The 14333-nt window shown below is 39.3% G+C and overlaps 1 protein-coding gene across 1 annotated transcript; it reads left to right on the top strand.

The window, feature by feature from the left end:
* Positions 1 to 2285: 2285 nt before the first annotated feature.
* LOC132130885 (myosin heavy chain, fast skeletal muscle-like) lies at positions 2286 to 13243 on the top strand. The gene is made up of 39 exons (XM_059542733.1): positions 2286 to 2498; positions 2602 to 2745; positions 2815 to 2971; positions 3395 to 3422; positions 3526 to 3637; positions 3727 to 3819; positions 3921 to 3984; positions 4078 to 4176; positions 4259 to 4362; positions 4521 to 4659; positions 4743 to 4861; positions 4976 to 5125; positions 5217 to 5387; positions 5463 to 5763; positions 6036 to 6103; positions 6184 to 6271; positions 6350 to 6467; positions 6556 to 6679; positions 7161 to 7297; positions 7382 to 7637; positions 7723 to 7965; positions 8048 to 8224; positions 8322 to 8467; positions 8554 to 8644; positions 8750 to 9139; positions 9218 to 9344; positions 9445 to 9563; positions 9682 to 9878; positions 9970 to 10153; positions 10275 to 10440; positions 10533 to 10657; positions 10859 to 11167; positions 11274 to 11477; positions 11571 to 11696; positions 11839 to 12009; positions 12481 to 12585; positions 12675 to 12770; positions 12882 to 13013; positions 13145 to 13243. The coding sequence occupies exons 1-39, from the start codon at positions 2298 to 2300 to the stop codon at positions 13157 to 13159; spliced, it is 5796 nt and encodes a 1931-aa protein (XP_059398716.1). The 5' UTR covers positions 2286 to 2297; the 3' UTR covers positions 13160 to 13243.
* Positions 13244 to 14333: the final 1090 nt, after the last annotated feature.

The raw sequence follows: 14333 nt of genomic DNA, 5'->3' as shown, positions 1-14333 counted from the left end.
TTTGGTAAGTTAATTTCATTTTTGCAGATATTTTTGTTTTTAAAATAGTTTTTTAGTAAACAAGGCTCAATATCTGAAGTAATTTTGTTTCTGGAGTAAATACATCTTGATGCAAGAATGTTCAGATATTTGTACTAGAAAACAAAACAGAAACACTGAGAAAATATTACTTCCCTAAATCCTGGATCAACAATCCAAAAACTGCATTCAAGACAAGTCAATGATTTTGTGGTTGGATGCTTCATATTTGACTTGATGCACTTAGGACAGATGTGGTGTGATTACAAACCATACAATATTGATGTAGAAATGGATCTGGCGATGTAACTCACCACGCTCAGAAGATGAATAAGTATTACTCCACATGTTGACTGATGTCTGTAAATGTATATTTAAATCGAGCAAAATTCTCAGGCTTATGACTGTAACAGAAAGTCTGTTAATAACAATCTACAACAATAGTAAACTGCAGCAGCAAATAAATGTTAACATATAAACATACATCTAGAGAGTCTAGAGCAAGTCAAAAACATTGTTTAATACCTTTTATTTATTCATTTATTTCAAAACACATTAAACTGAAAAAGCAGTGTACTTACTGAGAAATCTTACAGTAATGTCATGATAGGTCAGATAAGTCTTCACCGTGGCCTCGTTGAGTAACCTAAACTTCATGATTCAAACATGAGGTCTCTGTGTGCTATATTTATGATTTGTCCATATATGAACATGCTGTTTATAACTTTGAGAGTCATTATATGACCATGAAATAAGATTCATATGTGGAGTGATCACTGAGCTTTAATTGTACAATAAAGATCTGCCAGAGAGGATTTTTCTTTCATTTGAAAGGACTGTTTCAGTCCATCTGTGGTAATTCATCTAAGTTTTTAATGTCCTGCTTGACAAACTTCTCAAATTGGTCAAGAGGAAAATCTTTGCTCACATTCTTGTGATTGAACTAGATATTACATACGGTAAGCTCTTTGTTATTTTGAAAAACATTTACATATGTCAAGGTCAAGGTCAAGGTCAAGTTCAAGTTGATTTATTATGTGTCCAAAAGTTACAGTGTCCATTAAATGTGAACACTGTAACTTTACTCAGTTTGCAATTGAAGAGGAAATAATATAGATGCTAAATGTCCAAAAACAAATGTTGGAACAGAGGTAAGAATGATAAATTACATCATGTGATTTAGAAATATCAATCGTTATATGACAGAAAGTTGCCCAAACATTAGTTGTATATGACCTTTTATCAAAAGTACAAACTTAGTCATCACATTGTTTCCGTCTTGCTGTCACCTCTAAAATGAAAGAGCAGAGACAGCTGACTGCTTCTTCACATCTCAAACAAGTTCCTTCTCTTTGCCAAGATTAAAATAAGAAGCAACATTGAAATATGATCTCAGTGAAATCAAATGAAATATTGTAAACAAACACACACACTCAGCAAGAAAGCCTACATTTAAAAGAAGAAACACAACATAAGAAAACATGCTGGATTATCCAAATATCTATGATTGATATGTTATTGCTTTAAAATTAAAACATACAGTATCAATATCATGAATGTTTGACTGATTTTTGAAAGAAGCTTTGACTGCTTTTATTGTCCTCGTTTGTAAGTCGCTTTGGATAAAAGCATCTGCCAAATGACTAAATGTAAATGTAAATGAATTTAAGTATAGAAAAGCTGTTCAGTTGATGTAACCCATGAGAATAATTAAAATGACATGCTCCAGCAAACCAAAAAAACAAATGAAGGTCAAATGAAGGCCAACATGTTGCTATTTTCCACCAGGACTGAGATGCATCATCATAAACCATGTAGAATAACATGACCAAATCCAGCCGGACAGTTCAGCTGAGTCTTCAGTAAAGATACTATATAAATGACAACCTCTGATTGAAGCACAGTTGCCCATCAAAACTGGTGAGTCACACCATCTATCTATCTATCTATCTATCTATCTATCTATCTATCTATCTATCTATCTATCTATCTATCTATCTATCTATCTATCTATCTATCTATCTATCTATCTATCTATCTATCTATCATTCATTATATATATATTATTTTATTTTTCTTCAGAATCCTGAACTGGACAGCTGCAATTTCTATCTGAGCATAATAGAAGGTAAAGAACTTCCCAACTGATGGTGACATTATGATCTGTTTGGAAGTTAGGAGAGTTAGAGTTGACAGTTAGACATTGACAATCAGAAAGTGAATCTAATGAAGTTTATCATCATGGTGATGTCAGTTGTGCTCCACAGTGAAGTAAAATCATGGGAGATGGTGAAATGGAGTGTTTCGGCCCGGCGGCCATTTACCTCCGGAAGCCAGAAAAAGAGCGAATCGAGGCTCAGACCGCCCCCTTCGATGCCAAAACAGCATTCTTCGTGACAGATGCAGCTGAGATGTACTTGAAAAGTACTCTTGTTAGTAGAGAGGGTGGCAAAGCTACTGTCAAAACTCACTGTGGGAAAGTAAGTATCATAGATTGAAAAAAACTATTTGATATGTTACAGTGCTTGAGTCTTCAAATGTTAAAGTTTTTTTACTTAAATAATGAAACAATGTTCATTACAGACTGTCACAGTAAAAGAAGATGATATCTTCCAAATGAATCCTCCCAAGTTTGACAAAATGGAGGACATGGCCATGATGACCCACCTCAATGAGCCTTCTGTGCTGTTTAACCTCAAAGAGCGTTACGCAGCCTGGATGATCTATGTAAGTACATCATCATTTATTCCTGGAATAGGGCAGCAACATTGTAAAACTGGACGATCTCCATTTCAGACCTACTCTGGCTTGTTCTGTGCCACTGTCAATCCATACAAATGGCTCCCAGTGTACGACGCAATTGTTGTGGCTGGATATAGAGGCAAAAAGAGGATTGAAGCCCCACCTCACATCTTCTCCATCTCTGACAACGCCTACCAGTTCATGCTCACTGGTGAGTGGATTCCAGCAGTCAATGAGAAAATACACTTTATAATGTCTAGTGTGAAGTAATAGTAGATAATTCATTGTCTATAAATTGCTGTTTTAGCAGAGTTCATAGAAAAGCTAAATCCAAATCATATGTATATATGAAAGACTTTAGTTAACAACTTCTCAGTAAACGATACCTAAATGAAGTTTTTAAGCTGAGGAAACTGAGTGGTAAAGTTCAAATTAATATTCAGTCAGTGAGTGCTTCATAACCATTATTTTGCATTATTGTATTAAAAGTTACCTTCTTCTACATGCACTTATATGAATAAATAAAATAATTGTTAAAACTAATAAACTAATACCAATGCTAAAAAATATATATATATATATTTAGTGCTACCTATTGAAGAAATCCTATTAACATTTCACGGTTTAATTTCAGATCGTGAGAATCAGTCTATCCTGATTACGTGAGTAAATATTCTTCTGCTGACACAATCTGAAGTTTTTCAATTATACTTGTAAATCAATAAAAGATTCATGTCTAAATGATGATCTCGTATAAATCTCCAGTGGAGAATCTGGTGCAGGAAAGACTGTGAACACAAAACGTGTCATTCAGTACTTTGCAACCGTTGCGATGTCTGGTCCAAAGAAGACAGAGTCTGCCTCTGGAAAAATGCAGGTTAGTGAATATCTATTCTAGACAATGTTATTGATAACAGTGTTTGTGATTCACCTCATGATTCCCCACTGTGCTACAATTACGTCTAGGGATCTCTGGAGGACCAGATCATTGCAGCCAACCCTCTGCTGGAGGCTTATGGGAACGCCAAGACTATAAGGAACGACAACTCCTCTCGTTTTGTAAGTTGCACCTCTGAATCATCAATAATAACATCATACATTTTCAATCACAATTTCAAAGCAGGCAAACAGTTGAGCTTTTATCAATGCTTTCAATCTAGGGTAAATTCATCAGGATTCACTTTGGAACCACTGGTAAACTGGCCAAAGCAGATATTGAAACTTGTGAGTCAACACTGTTTTAAGACAAACATTTTATTTGGAGGCTAAGATGTGGATTAATCAATTAAACACAATGTCTTTTTTTTTCTTGCAAAGATCTGCTTGAAAAGTCAAGGGTAACATTCCAGCTGTCTGCTGAGAGGAGTTACCACATCTTCTACCAGCTCATGACTGGACACAAGCCAGAGCTGCTCGGTGAGAAATCTACACGATTGTGTTTTCACTTATTTCTATGTTTGAGAGCACTGGCAATATACTGCACATCAATTCTTTACAGAGGCCCTGCTCATCTCCACCAACCCTTACGACTATCCAATGATCAGCCAGGGTGAAATCACTGTCAAGAGCATCGATGATGTGGAGGAGTTCATTGCCACAGATGTATGTGGACAACTGCAATATTATTATTAGTAGTAGTATTTTTAGATTTTATGCAACATTTCTGAGCAAACAAACATCAGAAAATCACCAGTTTGAACTGAATACTGCATGATACAATCCAATAAACCATATGATTTATTTGGTCTGTGTAAAAACAGACTGCCATTGACATTCTGGGCTTCATTCCTGATGAGAAGATCAGCATCTACAAGCTGACAGGTGCTGTGATGCATCATGGGGCCATGAAGTTCAAACAGAAGCAGAGAGAGGAGCAGGCCGAACCTGACGGCAATGAGGGTAAGATAACAATTTTAGCACAAATTAACATATAAACAGTGACTTAACTATCAACGATAATGCATAAAACTATGCTTCCTTAGCGGCTGATAAAATCGCCTACCTCATGGGCATCAACTCCTCTGACATGCTGAAAGCTCTGTGTTACCCCAGAGTGAAGGTCGGGAATGAGATGGTGACCAAAGGCCAGACAGTACCACAGGTGATGACTTCATCAACACATTTAAATGTGGATACAGTGATAAATGTCTCAGACATAGTCATCGTGAGAAGTAAAGGTAATGATATAATCAACAATGACCTTTGAATTTCTCAGGTGAACAATGCAGTCTCTGCACTCTGCAAGTCTGTCTATGAGAAAATGTTCATGTGGATGGTCGTCCGTATCAATGAGATGTTGAACACGACGAATCCTAGAGAGTACTACATCGGTGTGCTGGACATCGCTGGATTTGAGATCTTTGATGTGAGCATCAGTCATTAATGTGAAAGTCTGAAAGAATCAAGATATAAAAGATAGCAGTCAGTTGCAATAATTGCTTCTGTTGAATTATCAGTATAATAGCTTGGAGCAGCTTTGCATTAACTTCACAAATGAGAAACTGCAACAGTTCTTCAACCACACCATGTTTGTTCTGGAGCAAGAGGAGTACAAGAAAGAAGGCATTGAATGGGCGTTCATTGACTTTGGTATGGACTTGGCTGCCTGCATTGAGCTCATTGAGAAGGTAAGAGGATATTCAGTAAATTAAAACAACAATCTCACTTGTGCCTGTACTTGAGTGTGAATATTTCTTCAACAGCCAATGGGCATCTTCTCCATTCTTGAAGAGGAGTGCATGTTCCCAAAGGCTACAGACTCAAGCTTCAAAAACAAGCTGCATGACCAGCATCTGGGAAAATGTGCAGCTTTCCAGAAGCCCAAGCCTGCCAAAGGGAAGGCAGAGGCCCATTTCTCTCTGGTGCACTACGCCGGCACTGTGGACTACAACATTACTGGCTGGTTGGAAAAGAACAAGGATCCACTGAATGACTCTGTCGTGCAACTTTACCAAAAGTCAGCACTCAAAGTGCTGGCCTTGCTGTATGTCGCTGTGCCAGAAGGTACAAACATCTGCATTTCCTCAGTTCCTTTGTGTTTGAATGATGTACAAGACACCTCCTTATACAAAAACTTTAAAAAAAAAAAAAGAATGAGATAATCAGAATGCAACAAACTATGTGATCAAAGGTTTTGGAGTTTTAAAACAAGAAGTATATGCAAGAGAACAGTTAGGTTCAACAAGATGTAAATAGAGATTTATTGAAGGGGTTAATGGAAAGCAACACAAGATTAACAAAAAAACAAAAAACTTTCTGTCATTGATATAAAACAGAGGGAGGTGGAAAGAAAGCAGGCAAGAAGAAGGGTGGTTCCTTCCAGACGGTGTCTGCACTTTTTAGGGTAAACACATTCTCTCTCTTATTGAAGTTTCTGAATTGTTTCACCATTACAGATTAGACTAATTACAAATATTTCCACAGGAGAACTTGGCTAAGTTGATGTCTAACCTGAGGAGCACTCACCCTCACTTTGTGCGCTGCTTGATTCCTAATGAATCCAAGACTCCAGGTAATCTTGATCCCTGAAGACTCAAATGCATCACAGTTTTGAAAAATATCTGAAACCTTAAGAACATTTGCATTTCAGGTCTGATGGAGAACTTCCTGGTTATCCACCAGCTCAGGTGTAATGGTGTGCTGGAGGGCATCAGAATCTGCAGGAAGGGTTTCCCCAGCAGAATCCACTACGGTGACTTCAAGCAGAGGTAAAGATACTTAGAGATGATGTATCATCTAATCTTCGCTTCCTTACATATTTCACAAGAATACTACTCTCCCCTAAATGTCCTCTAGATACAAAATATTAAATGCTAGCGTCATCCCTGAGGGACATTTCATTGACAACAAAAAGGCTACAGAGAAACTCTTGGGCTCTATTGATGTTGACCACACCCAGTACAAATTTGGACACACCAAGGTGAGCTGTTCACCAAATACACCATGTGGACAGAACTATTTCAGTGCTTTCCTTCTAAATTTTGGCTCTGCTACAGTACAATGACATTGCAGAAGATTCAGTCCCTCCAATTGTCCTGCAACAGTCTTAGGAAGGAAGGCCTGAAGCTTTTGAATAGGCGTTCAAGTCTAGGCTTTGTGCCAGTCAAGTTATTCCACACCAGATTACACCAAAAATTCCTAGATGGACCCCACTTTGTGTGCTGGACACTGTCATACCTCCTCAAACTGTTACATCAAAAAAGAAAGGACATAATTCTCTCAAATGTCATTCTATACTATAGCATAGAACATAATAGATTTTTCCCCATTGAAATTACTAGAACAGCCAAATTCAATTATTATTAGGGCCATATAGTGTATCCCAGGCCATATCTACTCTGAAAATGATTTATTAGCTTCTTCAACACTACGTCTCTAATATTTTCCAAATGTTCTTGTAGGTGTTCTTCAAAGCTGGTCTGTTGGGTACTCTTGAGGAGATGAGAGATGAGAAACTAGTCAATCTGGTTACCATGACTCAGGCTTTGGCCCGAGGATATGTCACGAGGAAGGAGTTTGTCAAAATGATGGAGAGGAGGTACAACTTACAATAATGTTTGGAACAAAACTGTCTAGTAGCACAGTGTGATAAAGGCTGATATGCTGATTACAATTTACACAGGGAGTCAGTTTTTGCCATCCAATACAACATCCGCTCATTCATGAATGTGAAACATTGGCCATGGATGAAGGTGTACTTCAAGATCAAGCCTCTTCTGAAGAGTGCAGAGAGTGAAAAAGAAATGGCATCAATGAAGGAGAACTTTGAGAAAATGAAAGAAGATTTAACAAAGGCATTAGCTAAAAAGAAGGAGCTTGAGGAGAAAATGGTGTCAATTGTTCAGGAGAAAAATGATCTTCTACAGCAAGTAACTTCTGTGAGTATTTCAGCTCTTATTTATCCCAATATGGATCCTACAGCTATGAACATAAGTCATTAACTATATCCATGTCAATGAACAGGAATCTGAAAACCTCTCTGATGCAGAGGAGAGATGTGAAGGGCTCATCAAAAGCAAGATCCAGCTCGAGGGCAAACTCAAAGAGACAAACGAGAGACTGGAGGATGAGGAGGAAATAAATGCTGAACTGACTGCCAAGAAGAGGAAACTAGAGGATGAATGCTCCGAGCTGAAGAAAGACATCGATGACCTGGAGCTCACCTTGGCAAAAGTGGAGAAGGAGAAACATGCAACAGAGAATAAAGTCAGTCTTTTATATATGTATATATTGCAGATTGTGATTCAGGCTCTTGATAATGAAAGCAGTAATCAATGTTTCCATTTAGGTGAAAAACCTGACGGAGGAGATGGCCTCTCAGGATGAGAGCATTGCTAAGCTGACCAAAGAGAAGAAAGCCCTCCAAGAGGCACACCAGCAGACTCTTGATGACCTTCAGGCAGAGGAAGACAAAGTCAATACTCTGACTAAAGCTAAGACAAAGCTTGAGCAGCAAGTGGACGATGTAAGATGTTTGGCATAAGAATACGACCATGCATTAATGAGAAATCACATATATTGCACTATACCAGATTTTAATGCTCCAGTTTGTGTAAAAATAGCTTGAGGGCTCATTGGAGCAAGAGAAGAAGCTCCGTATGGACCTTGAGAGAGTCAAGAGGAAGCTTGAGGGTGATCTGAAACTGGCCCAGGAGTCCATAATGGACCTGGAGAATGAAAAACAGCTATCAGATGAGAAGATCAAAAAGTGAGTGGCCATCAGATTTTGAACTTTACACAATTACACAAAATAAGTATTTGGCACATTTTAAAAAACAACACTTTAATAAACAGGAAGGACTTTGAGATAAGTCAGTTTCTAAGCAAGATTGAGGATGAACAGTCTTTGGGAGCACAGCTTCAGAAGAAGATCAAAGAACTTCAGGTAACACTAAGTTCTAATCTTTCTGATGTGAAATGGTGAAGTGGACGCATAGCTGGAAAAATCCACATTACAAATATCAGTAAAGAAGTCTTTTTTTTCATTCAGGCCCGTATCGAGGAGCTGGAAGAGGAAATTGAGGCAGAGAGATCTGTTCGTGCCAAAGTGGAGAAGCAGAGAGCTGATCTTTCCAGAGAACTTGAAGATATCAGCGAGAGGCTTGAGGAAGCTGGTGGTGCCACTGCTGCTCAGATTGAGATGAACAAGAAGCGTGAAGCCGAATTCCAGAAGATGCGTCGTGATCTGGAAGAGTCTACCTTGCAGCATGAAGCTACAGCTGCAGCTCTCCGAAAAAAGCAGGCAGACAGTGTGGCTGAACTCGGAGAACAGATCGACAACCTCCAGCGGGTCAAACAGAAGCTGGAGAAGGAGAAGAGTGAATACAAGATGGAGATTGATGATTTGTCAAGCAACATGGAGGCTGTGGCTAAAGCAAAGGTTATGTCACTAGATGATCATTAATAAGTACAAAATCACCTTTTACAAACATATTCATATAATCTCTAATCTATTTAGGGTAATTTAGAGAAGATGTGCCGCACTCTTGAAGACCAGCTGAGTGAAATCAAGGCCAAAAGTGATGAAAGTAGTCGCCAGTTGAATGACATGAATGCACAACGAGCCAGACTTCAGACTGAAAATGGTAAGAGAGTAAGCTTCACATGTAAAAATCCTCAAAACAAAATTGAGTAAAAAGATTCTGTTATTATATTTCATGCTAATATCTGTAACATGTTTCTAAGGTGAATTTAGCCGTCAGCTGGAAGAGAAAGAAGCACTTGTTTCACAGTTAACTAGAGGAAAACAGGCTTTTACTCAGCAAATTGAGGACCTCAAAAGACATGTTGAGGAAGAAGTCAAGGTAGAGTTTCACGTATTATTTTGTTTCGATAATCAAATTATGCTTAAAGTTTTTTTTTTATCCAAACCATCGTGTAGATGGTAAAGTGTTTAAAATCCCCAAATGTGCCACCCTATAGGCCAAGAATGCTCTGGCCCATGCAGTTCAGTCTGCCCGCCATGACTGTGATTTGCTCAGAGAGCAGTATGAGGAGGAGCAGGAGGCCAAAACTGAACTCCAGCGTGGAATGTCTAAGGCCAACAGCGAGGTGGCCCAGTGGAGAGCCAAATATGAGACTGATGCCATCCAACGCACTGAAGAGCTTGAGGAAGCCAAGTAAATTCACCAAAGAAAAAAGTCTTCAGTACCCTACATTTCATATCACAAATATTAGTAAGCTTTGATCATTTCATATCATTTTCTTCAGGAAAAAGCTGGCACAGCGTCTGCAGGATGCTGAAGAATCCATTGAGGCAGTGAGCTCCAAGTGTGCCTCTCTGGAAAAGACCAAACAGAGGCTGCAGGGTGAAGTGGAGGACCTGATGATTGATGGGGAGAGGGCAAATGCATTGGCTGCCAACCTTGACAAGAAGCAGAGAAACTTTGATAAGGTAAGAAAGATGTGGATAATATTCTTGAATAATTATAATTATAATTATAATTATCTTGAATGGATAATAAATCTTGAACCATGGACTTGGCTAATTAACAATGACTACATTTCTGGTTCAGGTCCTAGCAGAGTGGAAGCAGAAGTATGAGGAAAGTCAGGCTGAACTAGAAGCTGCTCAGAAAGAAGCTCGTTCTCTCAGCACTGAGCTTTTCAAAATGAAGAACTCTTATGAAGAAGCTCTTGACCACCTCGAGACCCTGAAGAGGGAGAACAAGAATCTGCAACGTAAATGGCACTTTTATTTTTACAGGATTCTAAAAACAGAGATGCATTTAAAATCAGAAAATGATGTACAATTGATTTTTAAATACTTTCAGAGGAGATTTCTGAGCTCTCTGAGCAGCTTGGAGAGACTGGAAAGACCATTCATGAGTTAGAGAAAGCCAAGAAGACAGTGGAGTCTGAGAAAGCAGAGATCCAGACTGCACTAGAAGAAGCCGAGGTGCCATTCCTTTGCTACAATACTAACATCACACCAGTGCTTTGAATAATATTAAAATATTGTATATGTAGTGGTTCAAAACCTTAAATTAATGTAATTATTTCCTTCTTAATCACAAATGTACTGCCATAACTCGGGAGGCATATAGTACATTTTGACAAGTTTTAAATGTAAGTCAATTATTTCCTTTTTTCCTTGCAGGGCACCCTGGAGCATGAAGAGTCCAAGATTCTTCGTGTGCAGCTGGAGCTGAACCAGGTGAAGAGCGAGATTGACAGGAAGCTTGCTGAGAAGGATGAGGAGATGGAACAGATTAAGAGGAACAGCCAAAGAGTGATGGATTCCATGCAGAGCACTCTGGACTCTGAGGTCAGGAGCAGAAACGATGCCCTGAGAGTCAAAAAGAAGATGGAAGGAGATCTGAATGAGATGGAGGTCCAGTTGAGTCATGCCAACCGCCAGGCTTCTGAGGCCCAGAAACAGCTCAGGAACGTCCAAGGACAACTCAAGGTATCTCTCTGTAGAATAAGGAGTTTCAATGTTTGATAATATGAATATGATACACAAAATAACTGAAGCATGACATGCAACTAACAAAGAAAGAACATTTCCACAGGATGCACAACTGCACCTTGATGAAGCTGTCAGAGGACAGGAGGACATGAAGGAGCAGGTGGCCATGGTGGAGCGCAGGAATAGCCTAATGCAAGCAGAGATTGAGGAGCTGAGAGCTGCACTGGAGCAAACAGAGAGAGGCCGCAAAGTGGCGGAGCAGGAGCTGGTGGATGCCAGCGAACGCGTGACACTGTTGCACTCACAAGTACAAAAGATTATTAAATACTTACAACAAATTCAGGTAACATGATAATGTTTCAGTCAAATATACACTAAACTACCTGCTTAAATCCTGCAGAATACGAGTCTTATTAACACCAAGAAGAAGCTTGAGACTGATCTGATCCATGTTCAAGGTGAGGTGGATGATGCAGTCCAGGAGGCCAGAAATGCAGAGGAGAAGGCCAAGAAGGCCATCACTGATGTGGGTGTTTGCATTCTGTCACTCTATTCTAATTTAAACAGTTATTTGTCTTTGTTTAGCTGCATGTGGTAGTAATGAGAACATTCATGGATGCTAATTCTATTTATATTGGTTAGCTGATTTCCATTGGCTTATATTTCAGGCTGCCATGATGGCTGAGGAGCTGAAGAAGGAGCAGGACACCAGTGCTCACCTGGAGAGGATGAAGAAGAACATGGAGGTGACTGTCAAAGACCTGCAGCACCGTCTGGATGAGGCTGAGAGTCTGGCCATGAAGGGTGGAAAGAAACAGCTCCAGAAACTGGAGTCCAGGGTAAATTACAGACTAAATACAGACTTTGGGTGAACTCATTCTAGGAACGGTTGCCTTGTGATGAGCCAGACTGTGATTATACCAGGTGACATTGATGGAGGAATTTGCAGCTATACTCACAAAGTATAAATACTGTTTATCGATAAGCTGAAAACCAGACCCATTATAAACCTATATTACTCAATACTCAAATTAACTGAAAATTTTTACTTTCTGAGTAGTAATAAATGTTTTTGTAGAAAATATGACCCAACTGAACCATGCTCTGGCTTACCTCTTCAAACAGGCCAGGACATGGTTCAGTGTACCATGCTCAGATATAGTACAGAGTGATCACACTAGTCAAACGAACCAGACTTTGGGGCTTTGGGGGTGCTCGGGCATGGTTCAGATCGCCTAGTGTGAGTAAACCTTAGGTGAACTGGCCATGGTAGAGATTTGACAGGTGATAACAACAACTCTCAACTGAAGGTGCATGAGTTGGAGGCTGAATTTGAAGCTGAACAGAGACGTGGTGCAGATGCTGTGAAAGGAGTGCGCAAATATGAAAGGAGAGTGAAGGAGCTCACATACCAGGTAAACCTACACAAGAATTAGGTATTTAACACTTTTCATGATGATATACATAGTTTAACCAAGGCCATGAACAACTATTACACCCAAAGACTGAGGAAGACAAGAAGAACGTGACTCGACTGCAGGATCTGGTAGACAAGCTGCAGCTGAAAGTCAAGGCGTACAAACGCCAATCTGAAGAAGCTGTAAGTCTAATGTCAAATGTCTTGAGTGTTTTCAGATTTTCTATTCAATAAACTCAGTGCCATGAGTACAATGCTCTGAAAGGGGTTGGATATCTTGTGTAATCCTAACAGGAGGAGCAGGCCAACACTCACCTGTCCAGATACAGGAAGGTGCAGCATGAGCTGGAGGAGTCTCATGAGCGCGCTGACATCGCCGAGTCCCAGGTCAACAAGCTGAGAGCCAAGACCCGTGAAGCTGGGAAGGTAACAACAGATGATGATTATGTAGAGAAAAATTAGTTTTTACACATATAATCTATGAAACATTTTCAATAAAATCTATTTATTGAAAATGTTTCTATATATTAATTATTTTTTTTTTTTTCATTTTCAAGACTAAAGATGAATAATGAAGACACAACACCTACAAGCAAGCATATGACTGACTTGTGCTGAGTTCTTCTATGTCCATTAAATGGCAAATTAATTGAAAACTTTATTGTCCATTATTTTTTCCACTTTCAAACTTTTATCAGATACTCTATCACTGTTTTAAAAGTCAACTATGAGGCATGATGTGGTAAAGAACACAAATGGAGTGTACTGAAATTGTGATATTAACATAAAGAACCCAGTAATAAAAAGCAGGGGAAAAATGAAAACCAGAAACAGCCTGAACTTCATAACAAAAATGTGAACTTGTCTTTGTAAGTCGCTTTGGATAAAAGTGTCTGATAAATACATAAATGTAAATGTGCTGGAATAAACCAAAAGTAACTGGAAAATAAAAACACAGAACACACACAAAAAATAAAAACACAGAACACACACACACACACAAAAAATAAAAACACAGAACACAAAAAAAAAAAAAAAAAAACACAGGAGACAAAAAGAAAATGGGTATATTTTGCACTAAAAAAAGGATATAACAAAATACAAAGGGAAAGGGAAACGTGAACATAGAAAAAGGCAAGACCAAAACAGCCAGCCATATCGCCATGTAGCCCAAGACCGGTTGCCCAATGAAGCCAGTGTCTTGATGGGAGACTTCATGGGAACACTAGGTTGCTGCTGGAAGAGGTGTTAGTGAGGCCAGCAGGGGGCGCTCACCCTGTGTTCTGTGTGGCTCCTAGCACCCCAGTATAGTGACGGGGACACTATAATATAAAAAGCATCTTCCTTCGGATGACACTGAGGTCCTGACTCTCTGTGGTCATTAAAAATCCCATGGCACTCCTCGTAAAGAGCAGGGGTATTACCCTGGTTTTTATTCCCTCCACTGGCCCTTGTCTATCATGGCCTCCTAACAATCTCCGTCCACAGAATTGGCTCTATCTCCACCTGTAGAGGGTGTGTGGTGAGTGCACTGGTGCCGTTGTCCCGTGGCTGCTGTCACATCATCCAGGTGGATGGGAGAGATCCCCTCATATGATTGTAAAGCGCTTTGGGTGCACAGCACAGCAATACACAATAAATTGCTATATAAATGTCTCTTTCATACATTGATTCATTCATTCATTCACAACAAAACTTCAAAATAAGTTTGCTTTCAAAGGCAACATTCCAAAGCACAGAGGTGGG

The sequence above is a fragment of the Carassius carassius genome, chromosome 47 (genome assembly GCF_963082965.1).
Source record: "Carassius carassius chromosome 47, fCarCar2.1, whole genome shotgun sequence".
In the NCBI taxonomy this organism is placed as follows: domain Eukaryota; kingdom Metazoa; phylum Chordata; class Actinopteri; order Cypriniformes; family Cyprinidae; genus Carassius; species Carassius carassius.
Note: the sequence above shows the minus strand (reverse complement) of the source record. Positions and strands in the feature narration are given on the sequence as shown.